This window comes from Microcaecilia unicolor, chromosome 1, assembly GCF_901765095.1.
Source record: "Microcaecilia unicolor chromosome 1, aMicUni1.1, whole genome shotgun sequence".
Taxonomy (NCBI): domain Eukaryota; kingdom Metazoa; phylum Chordata; class Amphibia; order Gymnophiona; family Siphonopidae; genus Microcaecilia; species Microcaecilia unicolor.
This window is the reverse complement of record NC_044031.1, coordinates 162084385-162108447: the sequence shown is the minus strand read 5'-3', so window position 1 is coordinate 162108447 and position 24063 is coordinate 162084385. Positions and strand designations below refer to the sequence as shown.

The following is a 24063-nucleotide window of genomic DNA, read 5'->3' as shown; positions in this document are numbered from 1 at the left end:
TAAAGCATGAATGTCCTTCCAATAAATGCCAGTGTTTCCTCAGTATCTTTTTCACTTGACATGTTGGAAAACTTCAGACAACATACAATGTCTGGTCTCATTCTGTCGGTCCTAGGGTAAAGTGTCCCGGTCAGCTGCCCTTGCCTCATTTAAACCTTCATTAATGCATTGTGGCAAGTAGCCTCTCTTGGAACTGTCTTGGCAGTGTTGTGGTCTGCTTCTCAAACTCATCGAAGGATGTACATAGCCTCCGTAATCTTTAAAACTGTGAGAATGGAAGGTTCTCTTTCAGATTCCTATTATGAAAACTGTTGGAAGTGCAGAAATTGATTTTTGTCTGTGGTTTTCCTGAAAAGGAATCTGTTGATTGTCATAATGCATAGCAAATCTAAGGTTTGGATCCAGCTAGTTCAACCATACATAAAATTCCTGTAGCCTTTCTTCATTGCTTCTCCATAACATCAGAATGTCATCTATATATCTTTCCAGAAGTGGACTTCCTCTGAAAATGGGTGTTCAGGTAAAAATAGGAATTCAAAATGGTCAACATACAAGGTAAGGTGGCAGTGCCAGGTGCCATTGTTGCCCCCATCGCTGTACCTTTGATTTGCTTGTAGAATTCATCTTGAAATCAGAAGAAGTTTTCTCTTAAGCGCCAGCATTGCCAACTGGATGATGAAGGCTTTAGGAACCCTGGGTGATCTGGGTCTATCATTCTGAACTTCCACTAAAATCTCTAGAGCTCATTCTTGAGGAACGTTACATTCCTTGTCATCAAGCAGATGAAGCCATTACGTATGGGTTATGTCCATCAACCAGCAGGGGAGATAGAGAGCACTCAAACTTTCACAGTGCCCTCTTGGCCAGCTAGCTCCACTGCCTCTTCAGTATTCTCTATCTCCCCTAGCAGGGTGGCTGCAGCTTGTTCGAGCTCCAGAAAAATCTGCCGGGAGGTGGTTCCTGGCTTGCCAGTTGTTAACCGGGGTGTTGGAGGCTATAGTAGCCTCACTTTAAAGGCACATAGGTTAGCTCTTTACCTGCCTTACCCATACCTCTGTGTATGTGGACATATTGCCTTGCTTTCCCTGGCCTTACCCACCAACAGTGGATGCAGGCATATAGGTTCGCCCTTTCCCTGCCTTTCCCACTCATCTGAGCCTCCGGAGTCTTCAATACCTCTGCTTTCCTCACAGCTTTAAAAAAAAAAAAAAAAAAAGTCGCGTCGCGTTTTTTAAACACAGAGGTTTTTTGACCTGATTTTCAGCAGGATCGTAGTTGTACACTAGATCCTTTGAGGTAAGAGTGTTTTCCAACTCCTCCGGGGTGGGCCCGCGATCGGGGCGATTTTGGCGCAAAACTGCCATCTTGGATTTTACCGCCGTTTTTCGGCGATGGCTGCGGACAATGTAAAGCGCTGTTCCACTTGTGGCAAGCGCAAATCAGCAGCAGGGCTCTGTAAATCGTGCTGTACTGGCGTAGGAGCCGGCCCGAGCATGGCGAGCGATGTTTCTTCCCGCTCTGAGCTGGCAGCGGGCGCCATTTTGCTTACACCACATGGCGCGTCTTCCGTGGACACGGAGAGACCTGAGCTGGGTGGGGCACCTCGAGATGAGGTTATTTCAGGAGTGGCTAGCATCGGACAGGATTTGGGTGCCCAGGGTGAGATTTTCTCCCTGGATTTTGTGCTTTTGCTACATAAAGCATACATGATGAAAAGAGCCCTTCCTCAAGGGTCGCCTGAGGCTCCTCTGATTGCCCCCCCGATGGATTCTGGCCTGAGACTGCCCAGTGAGGCTTTTTTCCCGGATGCTTGGCCTAAAGATAAGCGCAGAAGGGTTAATTCCCCTTCAGATTGTGGTGCACCTTTTTCCCCCCCCGTGGTCGGGGTGTGAGGATTCGGAGAACTCTGACAGACGTTCTTGGTCTGAGGAACCAGAGTCAGGTGCGGATTTACCACAGGATCTGGATGATCCCTCCGCGGTGAGGATTTTCCACCGTGATGAGCTGCCAGCGCTTATTTCAGATACCCTGCAGGCCCTCTCGATTGAAGATCCTGACAGTGGCATGGCCTCCTCGGGTAATCCCAGGATGGCTAGTACCAAGAAAGCTGCTCGGGCCTTCCCTTTGCATGACTCCATCCTAGAGCTTGTTTCGGCTCAGTGGGCTGACCCCGAGGGACCTTTGAGAGTTTCCAGGGCTATGGGGCAGTTATACCCTCTGCGTGAGGGACATATGGCTCGTTTTCAAATGCCTACAGTGGATGCCCTAGTCACTGCGGTGACAAAGAGAACTACCCTCCCTGTTGAAGGAGGTGTTGCCCTGAAGGATGCTCAAGACCGTAGGCTGGAAACAGCATTGAAACGGTCCTTTGAAATTGCAGGTCTCACTGTTCGGGCGTCTGCATGCAGCTGTTATGCTGTTAGAGCCTGCCTAGCTTGGCTGCAACAGGCAGTGGCTCAGCCCGGAGATGGAGCGGAGCCCTTCTTGGATGTGGCTCCGTGGATGGAGGTGGCCTTGTCCTTTCTGGCTGATGCCCTTTATGACCTTGTCAGAGCTTCGGCTAAACAAATGGCAGTAGCAGTGGCGGCTCGCCGTCGTCTGTGGCTACGACACTGGGCAGCGGACATGGCCTCTAAGCAAAGGTTGGTGAAGTTGCCTTTTCAAGGACTTCTCCTATTTGGTGAGGAGTTAGAGAAAATTGTGAAAGGCCTGGGTGATCCAAAACCCCAGCGCTTGCCCGAAGATAGGCAGAGGCCTTCCTCTAAGGGCCAGGCGGTCCACTCCTCGTACAGACCTCGCTTCCGTGAAGCTAGAAGGTACCGCCCGGGGCGTTCTGCTGGGTTCACTTCACGTGCCCGTGGTCAGCAGAGGAACTCCTTTCGCTCGGACAAGCGTTCCGCAGCCGGTGGCTCAAGACCAGGAGTTCAGGGGCGACCCTCTCAATGATGGTGCGCCGGCCCTCTCCTCGATGCCTGTCATCGGAGGACAGCTTTCCCTCTTTGTCGAGGAGTGGGCCAAGATTTCCTCAGATCAGTGAGTTCTGGACCTGATCAGAGATGGATACAGAATAGAATTCAATGCCCCAGTAAGAGACGTGTTTGTGGAGTCCCGATGCGGTTCTGCCGTCAAACGGGCGGCGGTGGAGGAGACTTTACAAGGTCTGATTCAGTTAGGGGCAGTGACCCCGGTGCCTCCCGCCGAGCAAGGCTGCGGCCGATACTCCATCTACTTTGTGGTGCCGCGAAAAGGTGGGTCCTTTCGCTCCGTCATTGCGGCGGTACAGCCAGGAGAGTTTCTCACGTCTCTAGACCTGAAAGAAGCTTACTTGCACATATCGATTTGGTCCCCGCACCAGAAGTTTGAGGTTTGCGGTGTTGGGAAAACATTTCCAGTTCAGGGCCTTGCCTTTTGGCCTCGCCACAGCTCCCCGAACCTTTTCGAAGGTAATGGTGGTAGTAGCTGCTTTTCTCAGGCGAGAAGGTATCAGGGTTCACCCGTACCTAGACGACTGGCTCATCAGAGCAGACTCTGCAACAGAGAGCTTACAAGCTACAGCCAGAGTGGTCTCAGTACTGCAATCTCTAGGCTGGGTCGTCAATATGGCCAAAAGTCACCTGTCCCCTTCACAATCTCTAGAATTTTTGGGGGCCAGGTTTGACACAGTCTCGGGCTATGTGTTCCTACCCGAGCTAAGGCGGTGCAAGCTTCAGAATCAGGTCCGTCTGCTCCTGAGGATGCCCCGCCCGCGAGCTTGGGACATTGTCCAGCTGCTGGGATCGATGACAGCCACGATGGAAGTGGTACCCTGGGCGAGAGCGCACCTGAGACCTCTACAGTATTCCCTACTCCGGAGATGGTCTCCTTTTTCTCAGGATTACCAATGCAGACTTACTTGGCTCCCTGCGGCCCGACTCAGCATGGAGTGGTGGCTCTCGGACAGCATGCTGCGGCGAGGAATGCCGCTGACGCTCCCCGTTTGGTGCCTGGTGGTAACAGATGCCAGCCTGAAGGGCTGGGGCGCACACTGCAAGGGGAAGCATGCCCAGGGTCTATGGACACCCGAGGAGTCGGAGTGATCCATCAACCGCCTAGAGTTGAAAGCGGTGTTTCAGGCGCTTCTGGCCTTTCAAGTGACCCTGGAAGGATTGGCTGTCAGAGTGATGTCGGACAACACGACAACGGTGGCCTATATAAATCGACAAGGCGGAACAAGGTGCAGAGCACTAGCCGCGCAGGCCGAATTGATTTGCCACTGGGCCGAGCTGCATCTTCAGTGTCGGCAGCTCATATTGCAGGTCAGAGCAATGTGCAGGCCGATTATCTGAGCAGGCATCAGATCGATCCAGCAGAATGGAATCTGGCAGACGAAGTTTTCCTGCAGATCTGTGCCAAATGGGGCAAGCCCGTGATGGATCTAATGGCGACAGGTGCCAATACCAAAGTCCCATGCTTCTTCAGCAGACGGAGAGATCCTCGCTCGGCGGGGTTGGATGCCTTGGCTCAACCCTGGCCTCCGGGTCTACTTTATGTGTTTCCCCCATGGCCCTTGATAGGGCGCCTGCTCTTGCGGATTCGGCTGCACCCAGGAGAAGTGGTCCTCATCGCCCCGGATTGGCCAAGGAGACCTTGGTATTCAGACCTCCGACAGATGCTCCTGGAGGCTCCTCTGCCGTTACCTCTGGTACCGAACCTGTTGTCTCAGGGACCGGTAGCCATGGAGGACGCCAGCCGCTTTGGTCTTACGGCATGGCTATTGAGAGGGCGCAATTGAGGGATAAAGGTTATTCCAATAAAGTTATTTCCACTCTCCTGCAAGCCCGCAAGCGGTCCACTTCCGTGGCTTATGCCAGGATTTGGTGCCTGTTTGAGTCTTGGTGTGCTTCCAGAGCCATTGCTCCAATGCGGGCTCCTGTCTCGCCGATTCTGGACTTTTTGCAGGAAGGTGTACAAAAAGGCTTGGCCTATAATTCCCTGCGGGTGCAGGTGGCAGCGTTGGCCTCCCTTCGTGGTAAGGCGGAAGGCGTGTCTTTGGCTGCTCACCCAGATGTGGCACGGTTTCTTAGAGGGGTGCTTCGGCTCCGACCTCCAGTGCGAGCACCCTGTCCAGCTTGGAACCTGGGGCTAGTTTTGAAAACCCTGCAGGCATCTCCTTTTGAGCCGCTTCGGCGAGCATCGGAGAAAGATTTGACACTGAAGGCCGTTTTTCTGGTGGCCGTTACCTCGGCGAGACGGGTGTCAGAGCTCCAGGCGCTGTCCTGTAGAGACCCATTTCTGCAATTTTCAGAGTCCGGAGTCACGGTTCGGACCGTGCCTTCCTTTATGCCTAAGGTGGTGTCAGCCTTTCACCTAAACCAGCCTATTTTCTTGCCCTCTTTTTCAGAGGAAGAGTTTCCAGAATCTTTTGGGCAGCTGCACCTTTTGGAGGTGCGCAGGATTCTGCTGCAGTATCTGCGAGTTACTAACTCTTTCAGGACTTCTGATCATCTGTTTGTTTTGCTATCCGGTTCTCGCAGAGGGTCTCCAGCGTCTAAAGCCACTATTGCCCGCTGGCTCAAAGAAACTATCTTTTCAGCTTATCTGCTGGCCGGCAGGGTTCCGCCTGTAGCCTTTAAGGCACATTCTACTAGAGCGATTTCTTCCTCTTGGGCTGAAACTGGAGCGCACTCTCTTCAAGAGATATGCAGTGCAGCAACATGGGCTTCTAAGCTCTCCTTTGCCCGACATTACAGGCTGGATGTGGCTGCCAGGAGGGATGCGCGTTTTAGTGCACAAGTGCTAGCGCGTGGTGTGGCTTGTTCCCACCCTATCTAGGGATTGCTTTGTTACATGCCATACGTAATGGCTTCATCTGCTTGATGACAAGGAAGGGAAAATTAGGTTCTTACCTTGGTAATTTTCTTTCCTTTAGTCATAGCAGATGAAGCCATGAGCCCTCCCTGTATGATTGTCTGTATGCTGTGAATCTGTTTTTCAGGTTCTGTTCTAATTTCCTGAAGTTCCTTCCTTGGGAGAAAGTTGGAAAACAATCTTCAGGATTCATGTTCAGTTTAAATTTAGGAGGATGTGTTCATTCCCTCCAGCATGTTTTTTTGGAGGATGTGTTGACTCTCTCCAGGAGGCGCGTGTGTTCCCCTCCAGTTCTATAAATAGGAGGATGAGTTTATTCCCTCCAGTGTGTTGGGAGGATGTGTGATTCCCTCCAGGAGGCGCAGGTGTTCCCCTCCACTTATACAATAAGGAGGATGAGTTTATTCCCTCCAGGAGGATGTGCATTCCCTCCTTTATGAGTTCATGCCCTTGTGATGGGCCATCGTTCGCTGTGAGGAAAGCTCTTGTGATTCCCATTGTGGTTTGCCATACTGCTTTGGAAGCTTCAAATACTGAAGAGGCAGTGGAGCTAGCTGGCCAAGAGGGCACTGTGAAAGTTTGAGTGCTCTCTATCTCCCCTGCTGGTTGATGGACATAACCCATAAGTAATGGCTTCATCTGCTATGACTAAAGGAAAGAAAATTACCAAGGTAAGAACCTAATTTTCCCATGTAAAGCTTCAATATCAAAAGTAACCAAGGTAAGATCATCCAAGTCACCATCAAAATCATTCAAAAGATTGATCATATGTGAGGAGTCCCTTACATATGATGTAACTTTACTGATAAACAACCTCAGAAATACATCCATGAAAATGGACAGTGGCTCGAGGCTTAACACTGACAGATCAGTCGGGTGACTGTCATGTAAGTCCGGACCTAGATGCGGGAAACAGCGTTTGGCGGTGGGTCTTTGCAGTGCGGGGTGTGCTGATTTGGCGGGACTCGACAGAGAGGTGCCCCCCCCCCCCCCCCGAGAGTGTGCTTTCCCGCCCGGAGCCTGGCAATTCTCATGCCATTTTGCGATCGGTCGCGGAGCCGGCTGTGGTAGCGGTTTTGGGCAAAGCTTCTTATCTGCTGGTAGGGGATCAGGGGGCCGTCAGGCACTGTGGGTGGTGATGCAGGTGCCATGGCTGTGACCAACTCCGTTGTGGGGGAGGGGTTTTCCCCAGAGTTTATTTTGCTACTCCAAGTGTTTTTGTTGAAAAGGGCCTTGCCCCCCCCCTCTCACGCAGCTGCAACAGCTTTGGCCTTTGATTCTCTCAAGGGGTCTGGGGGTAACCAAGAGATTTGGGGTTTTCCCCCAGAGGATTTCTCCTCCCTTAAAAAGCCTAGGCTTTCTTTGAGGTCTGAGGAGGGGTCCTGCATACGGTCGCCTGCAGCTTCCTCCGTGGTGGCTCTCTCTGAGCAGACGGGGGTAGTGGACATGGAGGACGGTGTCCTCGCTGACCAACCGGAGGACTCTTCCGCTGTGAGGATTTTACGTAAGGAGGAATTGTCCTCCTTTATCTCTCAGGCGCGCTGGAAGCCCTGAATATAGAGGACCCTGAGGTTGCAGCTTCTCAGGCGGTCAACCCCAAGATGGCTAGTACCAGACGAACTTCTAAGGCCTTTTTGGTACATAAAGCTATTGAAGAGTTGATTTCGGCCTAGTGGGTGGATCCGGGTAGGGGTCTGAAAGTGGCCAGGGCTATGGCCAGGCTGTACCCGGTTTCAGTGGACCGTTTAGAGCAGTTTGCTCTCCCTAGAGTGGGTGCCCTGTTGACGGCGGTCACTAAGAAGACTACTCTTCCAGTGGCAGGTGGTGTGGCACTTAAGGATATGCAAGACAGATGGCTAGAGGCCTCTTTAAAACGTGCCTTTGAGGTGGCCACTTTGACACTTCAAGCTTCTGTTTGTAGTTCTTATGCAGCTAGAGCTTGTCTCAGTTGGCTACATTCTGTCATGGATTCGATTTCGAAGTCTGATATGCCGGGAACTCCTCAGATGTCGCTGATGGATATTGGGCTGGCTTACTTGGCAGATGCCTTGTATGATTTGTTCCGTGCTTCGGCCAAACTCATGGCCTTGACCGTTTCCTCTCGGTATCTTCTGTGGCTCAGTCATTGGGCCACAGATATGGCCTCTAAGCAATGGCTCATTAAATTGCCTTTCCAAGGGAAATTGCTTTTTTGGGGAAGACCTAGAAAAGATTGTTAAAGATTTGGGGGATTCCAGATCTCAGCGTCTTCTGGAGGATAGACCCAAGTCTACTTCCAGGCAGGGAACCTCGAGGTCATGTTTCAGAGAAACGCAACTGTATCGCCTGGGACGGTCCAACGCAGACTTTCAGCGTCCTCGTTTTGGGCAGTGTTCTTCCTTTCACAACGAGAAGCGTCCGGCTGGACCCCCCTCTCGTCAGGGGGCTCCTTCTCGGGCCTCCTGATGATGGGGCGCAGGTCCACTCGGGAGGAGAGCAGATCGGTGGTCGGCTTTCTCTGTTTCTTCCAGAGTGGGCCAGAATTACTTCGGACCAGTGGGTCCTCGATGTGGTGCGAGAAGTTTACAAGCTAGAATTCTTCTCTCCCGTCCCGCTGTGTATTGCGAGCCAAGAGGACAGCGGTTCTGCAATGTTTGCGAGACCTGCTAAGGATAGGGGCTATCGTGCCTGTTCCTCTTCTCGAAAGGCGCACAGGTCAGTGCTCCATCTTCTTTGTGGTTCCAAAGAAGGGAGAGGCTTTTTGGCCTATTCTAGATCTCAGAAAAGTAAATCAGTTTTTGCGGATTCGTCACTTCCACATGGAGACATTAAGGGCAGTTATTGCTGCTGTTCAGCCAGGTGAATTTTTGACGGCTCTCTATTTGAGGGAAGCTTACCTGCACATTCCAATTTGACAGCCCCATCAGAGATTTCTCATATTTGTGGTGCTGGGTCAGCACTTCCAGTTTCGGGCTCTTCCTTTCGGAATGGCCACACTTCCACGCTCTTTTTCCAAGGTCATGGTGGTGGCGTTCCTGCGGAAGGAGGGGATTCGAGTGCATCCATATCTCAATGACTGACTGATTCGGGCGACGACAGCAGAGGAGTGGTCACCGACCGAGTGATTGCAGTGTTGCAATCCTTTAGGTTGGGTGGTCAATATGGACAAGAGTCACCTGGTTCCTACTCAGTCTGGAGTATCTTGGAGTGCAATTCGATATGAAGCGGGGGAAGGTGTTTCTCCCCGAGGGGCGAAGGATCAAATTGCTTTCTCAGGTACAGACCTTATTGAGTTGTTGTGCTCCCCGAGTGTGGGACTATGTTCAGCTCCTCGGTTCCATGATGGTGACCTTGGAGGTCATTCCATGGGCTCACATGCGGCCTCTTCAGAATTTCCTTTTGAGCAGATGGTCGCCGACGTCACTGGATTATCAATGACACCTTCCTTGGTCGAGCCGGGCCAGGGACAGTCTCGCGTGGTGGCTCCAGTTAGCCAGTTTGCAGAAGGGTGTTTCTCTGGCGTCTCCCAATTGGGTGGTAGTTGTGACGGATGCCAGCCTTGCGGGCTGGGGAGCCCATTGTCTTCGAGTAGCCCAGGGATCGTGGACCCCCTCTCGAAGCGACTTGGCCGATAAATCATCTGGAGTTGCGAGCAGTCGTGAATGCACTGCGGAGTTTTCAGGACCTTCTGCAGGGGCAGGCAGTTCGTGTATTCTCGGACAACACCACGACGGTGGCCTACATCAATCGGCAGGGGGCACTCGCAGTCTTCCCTTGGCAGTGGAAGCATCTCATCTTTTAGTATGGGCGGAAGCACATGTTCAGAGTCTGTCGGCAGCACACATTGCGGGTCTAGACAATGTTCAAGCAGATTTTCTCAGCTGCACTCTTTTGGACGCAGCGGAATGGACGCTGTCGGACTCGGCTTTTCGGCTGATCTGTCAAGGTTGAGGAAGACCAGTAATGGATCTCATGGCCATGGCTTGCAATGCCAAAGTTCCCCAATTCTTCAGCTGCAAACGGCAGCGAGGATCCACAGGATTGGGCGCTGTTCTCCAGCCATGGCCGGAACAACAGCTTCTATATTTATTTATTTTAGGCCATTTATGCCCCGCCTTTTGCCACAGTTTTGCAGCCCCAAAGCGGCTTACAGTGAACTATTAAATACAGTACATCTTACCGACCCATATCCCTGTTAAATTTTGAGGTAAAATTGATCGCAAAAATATTGGCTAACAGATTAGGAAGGGTATTGCCAAACCTCGTTCATGAGGCACAAGTGGGATTTGTTCATGGCCGTTCGGTTACTAAAAACTTGCGTAGTATCTTGATGGCATTGGATACATTAAGGAGCTCTGCGGAACAAGCATCATTGATCAGCTTCGAAGCCGAAAAGGCGTTCGATCGTGTAGAATGGCCCTTTTTATTTTCTGTTCTAACTAAATATGGATTCATTGGCTGGTTCGTGCAAGCAATTCAAGCCTTGTATACCTCTTCTCAGCAGGGGTCTTGGTAAATGGAATGTGGTTGGAGACTTCTGAGATTAATCGGGGAACCAGACAAGGATGCCCACTGTCACCGTTACTCTTTGCTCTTTATTTAGATCCTTTAATCCGAGATATAATTTCTAGTAAGACTATTAGAGGAATATCGATTGGGAAGGCAGAGTTTAAAATTGCGGCATTTGCCGATGATTTGTTAATGACTCTTACTAACCCTCGCAATTCCCTTGCAGATCTTCTAGAAGTTTTTGCAGAATTTGGAGATTACTCCGGATTTCAGCTTAATTTAGAAAAGTCGGAGGCTTTGGCTATTCCTTTGACTACCTGATTTCTTTGGAACAAAGATTTCCCTTTGAGATGGGCAGATGGCTCGTTTCGATACATGGGGGTCCTTTTGACGGCTCAGATGGAGGATATATACAAGTTGAATGTCACTTGGTTGCTCAGTCAAACTGAACAGCTGGAAACCTGGAGGGCATTACCTGTGCCATTGATAGGCCGGGTTAGCCTTATTTGAATGGTAATTCTGCCCAGGTGGTTATATGTCCTGAAGGTTTTGCCGTTGAAATTACTCCAAAAAGACATTAAACGATTCTATCAGTTAGTGGGGCGGTTCTGTTGGGCAAGAAAGAAACCTAAGCTCAAGCTGCACTTTTTGCTGGGGGCCTGGCAGCAAGGGGGACTGGGTCTCCCTAATTTACAAGATTATAACCATGCTAGCTTATTGCGGGTGGTGAGAGATTGGGTTTTTTCTTTGCACATACGTTCTCCTCTAGAGTTGGAGAAAGCTTACTTTAGTCCTTATAACTTAATCACCCTACTGCATACAGAAAACATTTCACTGCCACAGACGTTGAAACATTGTATACTTTTTGTTACCTTTACGAGCAGCTTGGAGAGGTTTGGCGAGGAAGCTGGGGGGTAACCCGAATGTATCAGAATTGTTGTCTATAAGGGAAAATCCGATGTTCCCACCAGGGTTGGAAAATCCGGTCTTTATACAATGGAAGGAAAAAGGTTTTGTATGTTTGAAGACGATTTTAGATGGGGAAGGGAAATTAAAAACTCTAGAACAACTCACACTAGAGGGAGAATGGGGGCACATTTTTAGTTATGGTCAGATGAAGCATTATATTCAATCCTTGGATAGGGAAGCGCTTAAACTTCAATTAGGCGAGAAAATTCAGAAATTTTTTGATATCTCAGATGAAGCCCCATCAATCTCGCAGCTTCAGAAGAAGCTGTGGACCCTGACACCGTGGGTGGGGTTGACTCAGCTCCGTCGGCGGTGGGAGGCAGATACGGGAGCAGATTTATCTAACTGGGATGTTGAAGCCTATATTAAAAGTATTCCCAGACTAATAAGTGGAGCCAATTACAGGGAATGTGCATTCAGGGTGTTACACAGAGCCTATATCATCCAAGTTCAACTGTCCCGAATAGGGGGGACTCTTACACCAAAATGCTTGAAATGTAATCTTGTGGAGAACACTTCTTACCATGCATTTTGGGAATGTACAATGATTCAGAGCTACTGGCGGAAGGTAGTAAATTATTTGACTTCACTAATATCACGTAGAATAGTGGGTACACCCCTGCAATTGATACTGGACTACCCAGGCGCATTTTGGGGCCTAACCGCAGATGAAACACTTTTATGTCGTAAGCTGTGTTTGGTGGCGAGAAAATGCATATTACAATCTTGGACTTCAGATAAGCCTCCTGAATATTGACATTGGCGCAACCAGACACACCAACTGATGACATGGGAAGCAAGAGAGGCAAAAGGTTCATGCCGCCATAAGGCACGTTTTCTAAAACTTTGAGGGACAGTGTTAGACACATTAACTCAGAGGACGGAGCCTTGTACTTAACACGTTATGAACGGGAAGCAGGCAAAGATACACATTTATGACCTTACTTCTACATGCACACGTCCGATGGGAAACAAGGAGGGAGAGAGGAGGGGGATGAGGGGGGTAGGGAGAAAGGATTATAAGGAGTGTTCGCTTACTAATTTGCTGTAAAAAGTTCCTTTGAGCGTTGGTTTAATTGGAAGGTGAAAAAAAAAAAAAAACTAAGATGCAAGTTGTGTACCATGTTCAATACGGCCAAAAATCTTTGTCTTTCACACTTAAGACCAAAAGCTGATGTATGCCCATAAAGTGTGTGTAATCTCCTGGAATACAGGTAGAAACATTAAAGAGGTACAGACTGGTGATAAATTGGCTGATAGAATACCTGCCTGATTAGTTTTAAGTTTGAAGCAGTTTTACTATATAAAGGTTTGAAGACCATATAGGTCACAGTTTAATAGGGATTATGACTTACATGCTGTCCATAAAACAGCGAGAAGAGGGGTATAATAACTAAATGATTGATGACTGTATGGAACAACTTGTATTGACGGCAGGAAATCTTGAATATTTAAATGTTATGTCAACACTGAATAGGAGAATTCCCTGTACAGTCACTACTAAAACAATGTGTAAATGGCATAGGGTCATCCATAACATTAGAGAGGGGGGATGGGGATAAAATGTGAAAAAGTTGATGGCGATCTGGGAAGTTAACAAAAAAAAATTTCTCTGTGAACATTTATATCTTTGAGGCTGTGTACAAATGGTTAATGGGCTATATTTTATTGAAGTGTCATCAATAAAAACGTTGAAATATAAATAAATACAATACAGTGCATAGTGAAGTCAGGTACAGTTACAATACAGTAGGAAGAGCAAAGGAACAGGATAAGAAGGGCCTCTGATAGGGAGAGTTCTTTGCCGCATCGGGGGTCAGTCGCGTGGCCCCAGACTGGCCCTGACGGCCGTGGTATGCGGATCTCATTCGAGCATTCTCAGAGCCACCGTTGTGACTTCCGGTGACTCTCGATCTGCTGCATCAAGGGCCAGAACAGATGGAAAATCCCTCCCGCTTTGGTCTTACGACCTGGCTATTGAGCGGCGGCAGCTGAGGAAGAAGGGATTTTCAGGACCAGTCATTGCCACTCTTTTGGGGGCACGGAAGCAGTCTACTTCAGCAGCGTACACATGAGTGTGGAAAGCTTTCTTGGTGTGGTGTGCATTGCGTGCTGAATCGCCTTTTCGGGCAGACATTCTGGTTATTCTGGAGTTCCTTCAGGATGATCTTCAAAAGGGATTGGCATATAATTCCTTTTGAGTGCAGGTGGCCGTGCTAGCTTGTTTTAGGGGCAAATTGGACGGTTCCTCTTTAGCAGCTCACTCTGATGTCCGTTTCCTACGTGGGGCTCTTCGGCTGCGGCCTCCTTTGCGGCAGCCGTGCCCGGTGTGGCATTTCCGTTTGAGCCGTTGAATAAGGTTTCTGAGAAGGATCTAACACTTAAGACAGTGTTTTTGGTGGCCATTGCTTTGGCTAGGAGGATTTCTGAAATTAGGGCTTTTTTTTCCAGAGATTCTTTTTTTGCAGTTTTCTGAAGCAGGGGTGTCGATCCGGACGGTGCCGTGGTTTCGTCTTTTCATGTCAATCAGGCGGTTTATCTTCCGTCTTTTTGAAGAGAGGATTATCTGGGGGAGTTTGCCTCGCTATGTTTTCTGGACGTGGGGAGAGCCTTGTTTTGGTACTTGCAGATCTCTAACGAGTTTCGACGCTTGGATCATCTTTGTGCTCTTGTCGGGATCGAAAAGAGGTGAGGCGGCTTCTAAGGCTTCCATTGCTCGCTGGATTAGGGAAGCCATTGGAGCGGCATATCTGCTACAGAGGCGGGTGTCTCCAGTGGCTCTGAAGGAGCATTCTACTCGGGCACAGGCGGCTTCTTGGGCGGAGGCGTCAGCCTTATCTCTGGAAGAGATTTGTCGGGCGGCTACTTGGGCGTCCCGTTACACTTTTGTGAAGCATTACAGGCTAGACGTGTCTGCTCGGGAGGATGCGAGTTTTGGGGCAGGAGTGTTGGTGCGGAGAGCGTCGGCTTCCCACCCTACTTAAGGAATGCTTTGGTACATCCCACTAGTTCCTGGATTTATCTGCTGCAAGTGTCAAGGAAGGTAAAATTATGTCTTACCTGATAATTTTCTTTCCTTTAACGCAGCAGATGAATCCAGATCCCTTCCTAGTTCAGCTGACGTTTTTTTTCACTTTCCGCGCAGTGTGGCAATTTTTTTTTCTTCAGAGTAGCGCTGTAGAAATGTCTAGTAGTAGTAGTAGAGTTCTCTTTTGCAGAGTTCAGACACATATGGGAACACGGAAAGGATTTTGATTTCTGGATCAAGTTGCAGTTATTTCAAAGTTCTTAATTGGTTCTCTTGTTTTTCATAGTGAGGATGGTTTCTGGTTGTTGTTGGTTTCATATTTTTGGCCTTGGCAAATGCTTACGAATGACATACTAACTGAAGAAGGAGCTGGCCGTCTGGCATCACTGCCTTTAGTTTGTTTATCTCTATCTCCACCTGCTGGTAGGCGGACTTAACCCACTAGTTCCTGGATTCATCTGCTGCGTTAAAGGAAAGAAAATTATCAGGTAAGACATAATTTTACCTTAAGTAACTCAAGTCTCATTCTCCTTTAGGTCTATTCACTACCTGCTAAATTTGAATTGATGTGTGTTGTCAGTGCATGTTTGTAAATGAGGATCTTAGTATGAGGCACTGGAGAGCAAATTGATTCAACCAACGTCACAAGAAGCTTTGGGGTTGAATCCTGTTTCCCTCCTCCATAGCCTGGTATGGCTGGCTTTAGAAAGGGTATGTCTCATACATTAGGCTAAAAATGGAACTTTTATTGCTTAATTTTCTGAGAAGGATTTGAAGTGTGTGTGGTTTCAGAGTTGTAACATCTTGCAGTTCTCTCAGTGGTTTTGATGCCTCCATAAGAATAGCCATACTGGGTCAGATCAATGGTCCATATAGCCCAGTATCCTGTTTCCAACAGTGGTTAATCCAGGTCACAAATACCTGGCACAAACCCAGCCTTCTGTGGTACTTGTGTTGGATGTGGGGCTGTATGAGTAGCTTGCTCTGAAAACTTACTACTGTAATTGGAGGTGTGAGGTTAGGGGGTAGCAGGGGCTGCATTAAGTTTTTTAGGCAAGATGCATTGAGCTCTACATAGAGTCAAAATTGCAAGTGAAAGTAGGAGGAGGTGGTGGGTTTTCTATTGGGTAACATGGAAGCAGCACACAAGGTGATTATAGAGAGAGATTGTACATTGCCCTCTTTACAGCTATTTCAGAAAACTAATTTGGGGTCTTAACATTAAAACATACGTGTTTTTTTCTTTTTAGGTTTGACGTGTTGGCATTTCTTTTACTTTGTTACAATGCTGCTTTATCCTATCTGCCCTTGGTGTCTCTACAGTCCTTGTGCCACATATGCTCAAGGTAAGTGGTGGTGGTGATTATAATATAATAAAAACCAGCACATCCCACTATTAGTGGCTTGGATTCAGTTTTTTATTTAAACGTTTTTATTTCTCTGTTTTGAGTCTATGGATTATTTGGGTGTGGCATAGAAGATTTAGTGTACACGTACTTTTGAAAGAGTTATCTTCAGCCAAGTTAAAGCCACCTAATCATTTTCAAAAACGAGAACTCTTTTCTCTACATTTGTACAGGTCAGGTTTCCTTTAATGAACAAAATAAAAGCCCCTATTTTGGACTTTATAGTCTTTGTGTAGGGTATAATTTTGAAATAATTTACCTTTAACTGACAGGATTTATTTGGAAATGTCTGGTTGGGCAATGCCATCTCAGGGCAACATTGCCCAACATAAAGTTTTTTTTTCATTTTGGCCTTGGCTCTTTGACATTTATGGATGTTTAAAGAAATGTTCACGTGACTAAATCTCTGTGGGATAGAGTCCAGTGAGCCTGGAGCAAGAAATGTTGCAGTTTTGTGCCACTTAGATCCTTGAGACCTTGTAATTTTCACGTAGGCTAGGTGTGCGGACATTTGTGTTTCAAAACACTATACAAGGATGATATTAAAGTACAGGAGAGTGGTAAAAATGTGCTGTGGAGCTTCTTGTTTACAGTGGAAGTGCCTAACTGTTTCTGCTGATGAGTCTGGCTGTTTCTCAACCACAAATATTAACAGGAAATAACAGAAGCTGGGTTGTGGGTTTGGTTTTTTTTTTTAATTAAAAGTTGATTGCCGAAGGCAAAAAAAGAATCGCTTCCCTGTTAACAGTGGTGCTTCTGGTCTAGCACAATGTTCTGTACTATTGCAGAGGATTTTGTCAGGATTGGTTATACTGCTTTGAAAAAAATAGTACACATACTAGTGAACCTCCTCTGTTCATAATCCACAATGACATTTGGGTTTTCTGGTCTTTTGCTGTAGAATCATTTTGAGCCTATGTGTGTATTTGGTGGGGAAGGATAGTGATAGCTGTGCAGTGGCAATAATGGGTCCTGATAGTGGTTTCTCATGGCTGGTGTTGTGTGAGGATAGAACTGTTCATTTTAGATTATGAGCCTATTTGCATTATTAAGGTTGACCTTGAACAGAGGCCAACATTCGGCGCATTTCACAGTTTGGTGCAGTTTTTAAACAGGTTTAAAACCATCTGTGTTCTTTGAAAGAGGAGAGCTGCAGTCATATAACACATGAATTTATCAGCGTGCACACTTGATCTTTTCATTTTAATAATTCCTGTCTCTGGTAGTGTCATGTTGCTTCCTGTCTCTTAGATGGCATAGAACGAATTGTGTATGAGCTAATCTTCATAGTTTGCGTGCCCTGATTTTATTATTTCATCTTCCACTTAATTGAATGCAATTTAGTTTGACTATTTAATTATGCTTTCAGTTTTCTTTTGAAAGAGCTTATGGTTTAAACTGTAAATAAGTTGTGTTCTTAACCTATTTTTATTGCTTTTTAGGAGAGGCACTAGAAAGGTGAGACATTCAAATATGGGTTTGTAGTTTTAGGATCTTCCAAATTGCTATTTGTACTTAACTTGAAATTGATTGTAATCTTGAAGAGAAAGATGCAGTATTACAATTAATTCTTGTTAAGTACAAACAGCATAACATTAAGCCATGTTTCTAAGCATGATAAGTCAGTTTATTGGGACTGGTTTTATATAAGATAACCAGAAAGCTGTGATTATTTGCATTAATGAGTTGTTAGCAAGCATAGTATTAGTATGTCATGGGGGGGGGGGGGGTTGGATGTTTTTATTTATGGTGCAACTCAAGAAGTTTAAGATTATTTTGAGATTGCTCTGTGGGATTTTGTTGTACCTCGGTCTCGTTTAAACTACGTCACAGTGTTTGTACATGAAGTTGGATTTTTAGTGATGATTATATTCGTTTTGGTTTCGGTTCATATATATATTCATAGCATATGCTCCATGTTGCTTTTCTGAAAAAGTTTTATTTTGATCTATTCATTGATTTTTTTTTTTTTTTTTTTTTGAACATGTGCTCATGATAATCATGTCACACTTAAGGATAAGGATTTTTCATTCTTATACCTTTGCCGGGCAATCTTAATTTAAGGATTCTTTGAAGATATATGGTGAGCCTTATTTTTTATTAATATATCACATTCACTTTCACATATTTAAAATGTATTCTAGGTCTGTGGATTAGTTTTCTATGTTTCATCACACATATTCACGTCATTCCATGTCTCACCACTCATGTAATCCACTAATGAGTTTTAATTACAAACACTGTGGTTCAAGTGTTTTGGTGTTATATCATTGGTGATTGACTATCACTGATTTCTATGTATTCGCCATATAGTTTGTGTGTCTATATTAATTCTATTATACATTTGTATATTTTTGATAATTTTATAAATTTCATTTATGTATTTTTTTAGTTTGTTAGATATGGCTATATAATACGTATTTCTACCATTTCTGATGTAGACTCCTGAGGCAGGCACTTTGCGCCGATACACGGCCCGTGTCAGGTCATACATATGATTGATCTACACTGTGCAAGTAAAGATCTTTGTCCAGTTCAATGAAGGATCTTGGCACTTTTCTGTGCTTTTGAAAGCCCCTTTTGAGCCACTTGATTCCTGTCATCGGAAGTACGTGACCTTGGAAGGTCATATTTTTGGTGGCTATTACTTCAGCTCCCAGGGTCAATAATTTTCAGGCCTTAGTGCCTTTTATGAAGTTTCATCATAACAGTGTAGTCCTCCGCACGTACCCGAAATTCCTATCTAAGTTTGTGTCGGAGTTCCATCTGAACCAGTTGATTGTCTCATCAACATTCTTTCCCCGAACTCATGCCCATTCTGGCAAAAACGCTCTTCACACCTTAGACTGCAAGCAAGCATTGGCCTTTTACTTGGAGCAGACCAGTCCCTACAGACGGTCCATCCAGCTTTTTGTTTCTTTTGATCCCAGTAGCTGGGGGTTGACATTGGGAAATGCACCATTTCCAACATTTCCAGTTGGCTGGCAGATTGCATTTCTTTCACTTCTTTCAGGACTCACAATGTCAGAGCCATGGCTGCATTGGTAGCCCATTTGAGGTCAGCCTCTGTTGAAGAAATTTGCAAGGCTGCGATGTGGTCTGCAGTCCACACAATCACATCTCACACATTCACATCTCATTACTGCCTTGAGCAGGATACCCGATGTGACTGTCAATTTGGACAGACAGTGGTGCAGAATTTTATTTGGGGTCTAGAGTTCAGCTCTACCCTCCTAGTCCCGTTTTGTTCTGTTCCAAGCAGCACTCTTACTCAGGCTATATATAGTTTTAGGTTAATTACTTTTTTTGCCCTCGCCAATTGACCACTGGCTGTTTTTTGTTTCTGGTAGCTAGGGATTCCCATCTGTGAGAATTATAGGCCTGCTTGTCCTTGAAAGTGAAGATACTTACCTGTAGCAGGTATTCTCCAAGGACAGCAAACCTTATATTCTCACATACCCTCCCACCTCCCCTTGGAGTTGTCTCCTTTTTATTATGCTTTATATCATACTGCTGGTCCTGCGGTAGGCAGGAAGGCACTCACGCATGCACAATGGAGCATGTCTCGTGCTAAAAGACCTATTTTAAAGCTTGTTACAAACTGATTGGCAGCGCAGACCTGCATTACCTGTATAAGGCCTGCTGTCCTCGGAGAATGCCTGCTACAGGAAAGTGTCTTCACTTTATTTGCAGATAATCTTATTTTATAATTCACTTTGGCATCAATCTTTATGGGAGAGATCTGAGAGTTTGAGAAGTTACAGGATTTTGAGTCAATTTAGATAAATTAGATGTGTTAAATGTTTGGCTGAAATGGTACAGTTGCAGCCACACTTTCCTTTTAAATGGACAAAGGGTATGGTTTGGTATTTGGGAATATAGGTTGAGCATAATTTTTTTTTATAGTTTGCAGACATTTAAAACAGTGGCTTGAAGGTTATCTATCCTGGTGGGGGAGGTTAGCGGGAGTCAAAATAAGTTTTACCTAGACTCCTGTATTTATTCCGGGGGGGGGGGGGTTGGGCTAAATTGCAAAAAGATATTATCAAATTTCTTTAGGAGGACAGGAGGCTCAGAGTAGCTAAGAGGATATTTTACTGCAGAAAGGAGGGCAGGGGGTTAGCATTGCTAAATGTTCATCATTTATCTAGTGACTCAGATGAAACATGCTGGATTGGGAGCTGGGAGGATGGAAGCCTGGGCCTGGTGGGGTAAATTTGATCTTAAATATTTGTTGTGAGCATCAAGGGGGGAAGGGTTGAAAGAGGGAGTTGTGCAACTAGTTTACTAGTCATTTTATGTGTGTGAGAAATGAGATTAAGAGTCTTCGAGGGATGGGCCCAGTTAGGTTCATATAGCTTTAGCCAAAGGGTGAGAAGATGGTTTTGGTTTTTTTACGGTTTTTTGGTTTGCAGGCAGAATATACCGTGTTTCCCCGAAAATAAGACACTGTCTTATATTAATTTTTGCCCCCCAAAATGTGCTAGGTCTTATTTTCAGGGGCTGTCTTATTTTTCGGGGAAACATCGGGGTTGGCCTGCCCACCCTCCGTCGCTCCCGGAACTAACCTTAAACGCCTCCTTTCACCTTCGCAGCAGCAGGGCAGGCAACTCCTTCCTTCCGTGTCCTGCCCTCGCCTGTCGTAACGTCCGCAAGGGCGGGGCACAGAAGGAAGGAGAGGTCTGCCCTGCTGCTGCTTACTGCGAAGGTGAAAGGAGGTGTTTAAGGTTAGTTCAGGAGCGACGGAGGGTGGGTGGAGGGGGGGGCCCGGCGACCTCGGGTGAGGGGGTGTGGTGGCCCGGGGGCGGCCTTGTCCGGCTCTCGGGGCCCTGCTTTCAAACAAAAATTTGCTAGGTCTTACTTTCGGGGGAGGCCTTATATCTACCATTCAGGAAAACCTCTACTAGGTCTTATTTTCGGGGGATGTCTTACTTTAGGGGAAACAGGGTAGGTTCCATTCTGCAAGTACTGGACTATATGAGGGTGCAGGGAATAGGCATTATAGACAGGATTGAATGGAGGTACAGAACTTGAGAGCTTATGGGGTGCTTTGAAAGAATGAAGGAAACTATAAAGTTCCATGATTTCCTTGGGGAAGGAACTTTGTTAAATTTAGTTGAATGAGGGCTTTGAAGTTAGGATTTAGCAGAGGAAATCTCAGGAGGAGTGTGGAAATGGATCTGTGAAACAGTAGGGAGGTACTCAATGTGTACTATGCTTATAAAATTCCTTATAGATTTCAATTTTGCTGGAGAAGATGCTAAGAGTTTATCCGGTAGTCTTGGGTAGATGTTGGAGAGGGTGTGGAGAAGGTGAGGTTGGTGTGTGTTAAAGTAGTTTTGGGGGCAGGGATGGAGGAAGAAAGCACATTGCGGGGGGGGGGGGGGGAAAGGATGCAGGTAAAACCCAAGGTGTGCCTTCTGAACTTGATGCCAAGGAGATTACGAATGGAGCGGAGAAGGCTGGTGGAATAAGGAATCAGCCAGAGATTTAATAGCAGGGAATTGGAAATAGAGATGCCCCCACACTTCAGAGTTGGATACAAACACTGGACCTGGTTTTGAGGATAGAACATTTTAACCGTTGGAAATAACTGTTATTATGTGGTTGGGGAAGGAGTTACAATGGGTGTGCTGAGATGGTGGGGGAGAATGGGAAAATTGAAGAGATAGGGGAGATGAGAGAGGGGAAGGGGAAATTGGTAAAATTTGTAAAAGGTTGTTTCTCCGAGGACAAGCAGGCTGATCTCACGACTGGGTTGACGTCCACGGCAGCCCCCAGCAATCGGAAGAAAACTTTGCGGGCGGTCCCGCACGCAGGGCATGCCACCGCGCATGCGCGGCCGTCTTCCCGCCTGTGCATGACCGTTCTCGCTTAGTTTTTTTCCGTTCCGCGTTGGAGAGAGACGTGTTCCCGTCTCTCTCTTAGCCCCGGAAACCGGTTGCGGCCTAGCCACGGTTTTTTCTTTATTCGAGTACGCGTTCGCATTACTTTCTTTCTCCAAAAAAAAAAAAAGTTTTCCTCATCATTCTTAGCCGCGAGGGTGCGTCGTTGCTGCGCGATCGATTCTTCTTTTTCGGGGGTGCTTTTCACCGCCACCATCGACGATTTTGACTTCACTGACGCGATTTTTCCGTCGATGTCCTCGAAGGTCCTGAGCGGATTCAAGAAGTGTGGTCGGTGTGGCCGTCAGATCTCGCAGACCGATACTCGCGCTTGGTGCCTCCAGTGTCTCGGCCTGGAGCATAATTCCAAGGCATGCACCTTGTGTCTCGGCTTAAGAAGCGGACACAGGTAGCGAGGCAAGTTCTGTGGGACCGTCTTTTTGGAACTTGCACCGGCCCTTCGACGTCGGCGCCGACTATGGCATCGACCCAGGAAGCACAGGTACCTTTGGCCTGCCGGTGACGGCGGTGGTGAGCGGCCGCGCGGGCAGTCTGCCATGGCCACTCTCGCTGCTCAGGGCCATCGGGACCGAACCCTGTTGGATCCAATACCTCGAGGCTGGGGGGGCTCCACCTCCTCCTCATCTCTTCCGCGGAGCGCCGATGACGGGCATCGCAAGAAAGCCAAGAAGCACCGTCATCGGTCGCCCACGGCGCACGGGACTGCCAGCTCCGGGACATCGAGGGACGACTCGACGCCCAGGAAGCGGCAGTGCTGGGAGGAGCGTTCCCCTTCAGTCGAAGAGGTGTCGCTGCGTGGGTCCGCGAGTATCTCGGTACCATCTCCTGGACCCGAACAGATTCCGGCACTGGCACACACACCGGCCCCCCTGCCTTTCCCGACAGCTGGCCTTGACGAGTGCCTCCGAGCCATCCTTCCTGGGATCCTGGAAGGGCTGATGCGCCAGGCTCTGCCGGCACCGGGGGTGCTTGCGCCCCCAGTGCCGTTGATAGAGGCGCCGGTGAGCTCTGGCCTGATGTTGAGGCCTCTGACGCCGACGCCGCTTGCGGCACTGGTGTCGACTGCCACTCAGGTGGAGTCGACGTCGATGGAGAGAGCTTCGTCCTCGCCGGCGCGGGAGTCCACCGCTCGACGCCATCATCGAGGACGTGGTTCCTCGCAGTCGAGACGGGCCCGGTTGAGGTCTGAGCTGAGAGAGCTCATGTCCGACACCGAGGAGGAGGCCTCGTGGGGGGGGGGGGGGGGGGGGGGGGAGGAGAAGGACCCCAGATATTTCTCCTCAGAGGAGTCTGTGGGCCTTCCCTCCGACCCCACTCCTTCACCGGAGAGGAAGCTCTCGCCTCCTGAGAGCCTCTCCTTTGCCTCTTTTGTCCGGGATATGTCTATCAGCATTCCCTTCCCCGTAGTTACTGTGGATGAGCCGAGGGCGGAGATGCTCGAAGTCCTCGACAATCCATCACCACCTAGAGAGTCTTCCACGGTGCCATTGCACAATGTCCTTAAGGAGACACTGCTTCGGAACTGGTTGAAGCCACTATCTAATTCCACCATCCCCAAGAAAGTGGAGTCCCAATACAGGATCCACTCAGACCCAGAGTTGATGCGGCCTCAATTGCCTCATGTCTCGGCGGTTGTGGACTCTGCTCTCAAGAGAGCACGGAGTTCGAGGGATACCGCCTCGGCGCCCCCTGGGCGGGAGTCTCACACTCTGGACTCGTTTGGGAGGAAGGCCTACCAATCTTCCATGCTCGTGACCCGCATCCAATCATACCAGCTCTACACGAGCATTCACATGCGGAATAATGTGCGGCAACTGGCGGACCTGGTCGACAAGCTCCCTCCGGAGCAGTCCAGGCCTTTTCAGGAGGCGGTCAGGCAGCTGAAGACGTGCAGAAAGTTCCTGTCCAGGGGTATCTGTGACACCTGTGATGTGGCATCTGGAGCAGCGGCCCAAGGTATAGTGATGCGCAGACTCTCCTGGCTGTATGCCTCTGACCTGGACAACCGCACCCAGCAGTGGCTGGCGGATGTCGCTTGCCGGGAGGATAACATTTTTGGTGAGAAGGTCGAGCAGTTGGTGGACCAACTACACCAGTGGGAAACCGCTCTCGACAAGCTCTCCCACTGGGCGCCTTCAGCATCCACCTCTGCAGGTGGACGTTTTTCCCAGGCCCGGCAGGCTGTTCCCTACGCCTACAGCAAGCGTAGGTACTCCCAGCCGGCCCGAAGGCCTCCTCAGGCACAGGGACAGTCCCAGCACGCTCGTTCCCGTCAACAGCGTGCGCCTAAGCAGCCCCCTGCGCCTCCACAGCAAAAGCAGGGGACGGGCTTTTGACTGGATCCATGGGAACATAGCTGCCATCAAAGTATCCGTGCCGGACGACCTGCCGGTCGGGGGGAGGTTGAAAGTTTTTCACC

At 48.1% G+C, this 24063-nt stretch overlaps 1 protein-coding gene across 1 annotated transcript in view; it reads left to right on the top strand.

The window, feature by feature from the left end:
- FAM126A (family with sequence similarity 126 member A) overlaps window positions 1–24063 on the top strand; it is a 155955-nt gene that overhangs the window by 32999 nt on the left and 98893 nt on the right. Inside the window, 1 exon segment of the mRNA XM_030201783.1 lies at window positions 15583–15678. Coding sequence (XP_030057643.1) covers window positions 15583–15678 — 96 coding nt within the window.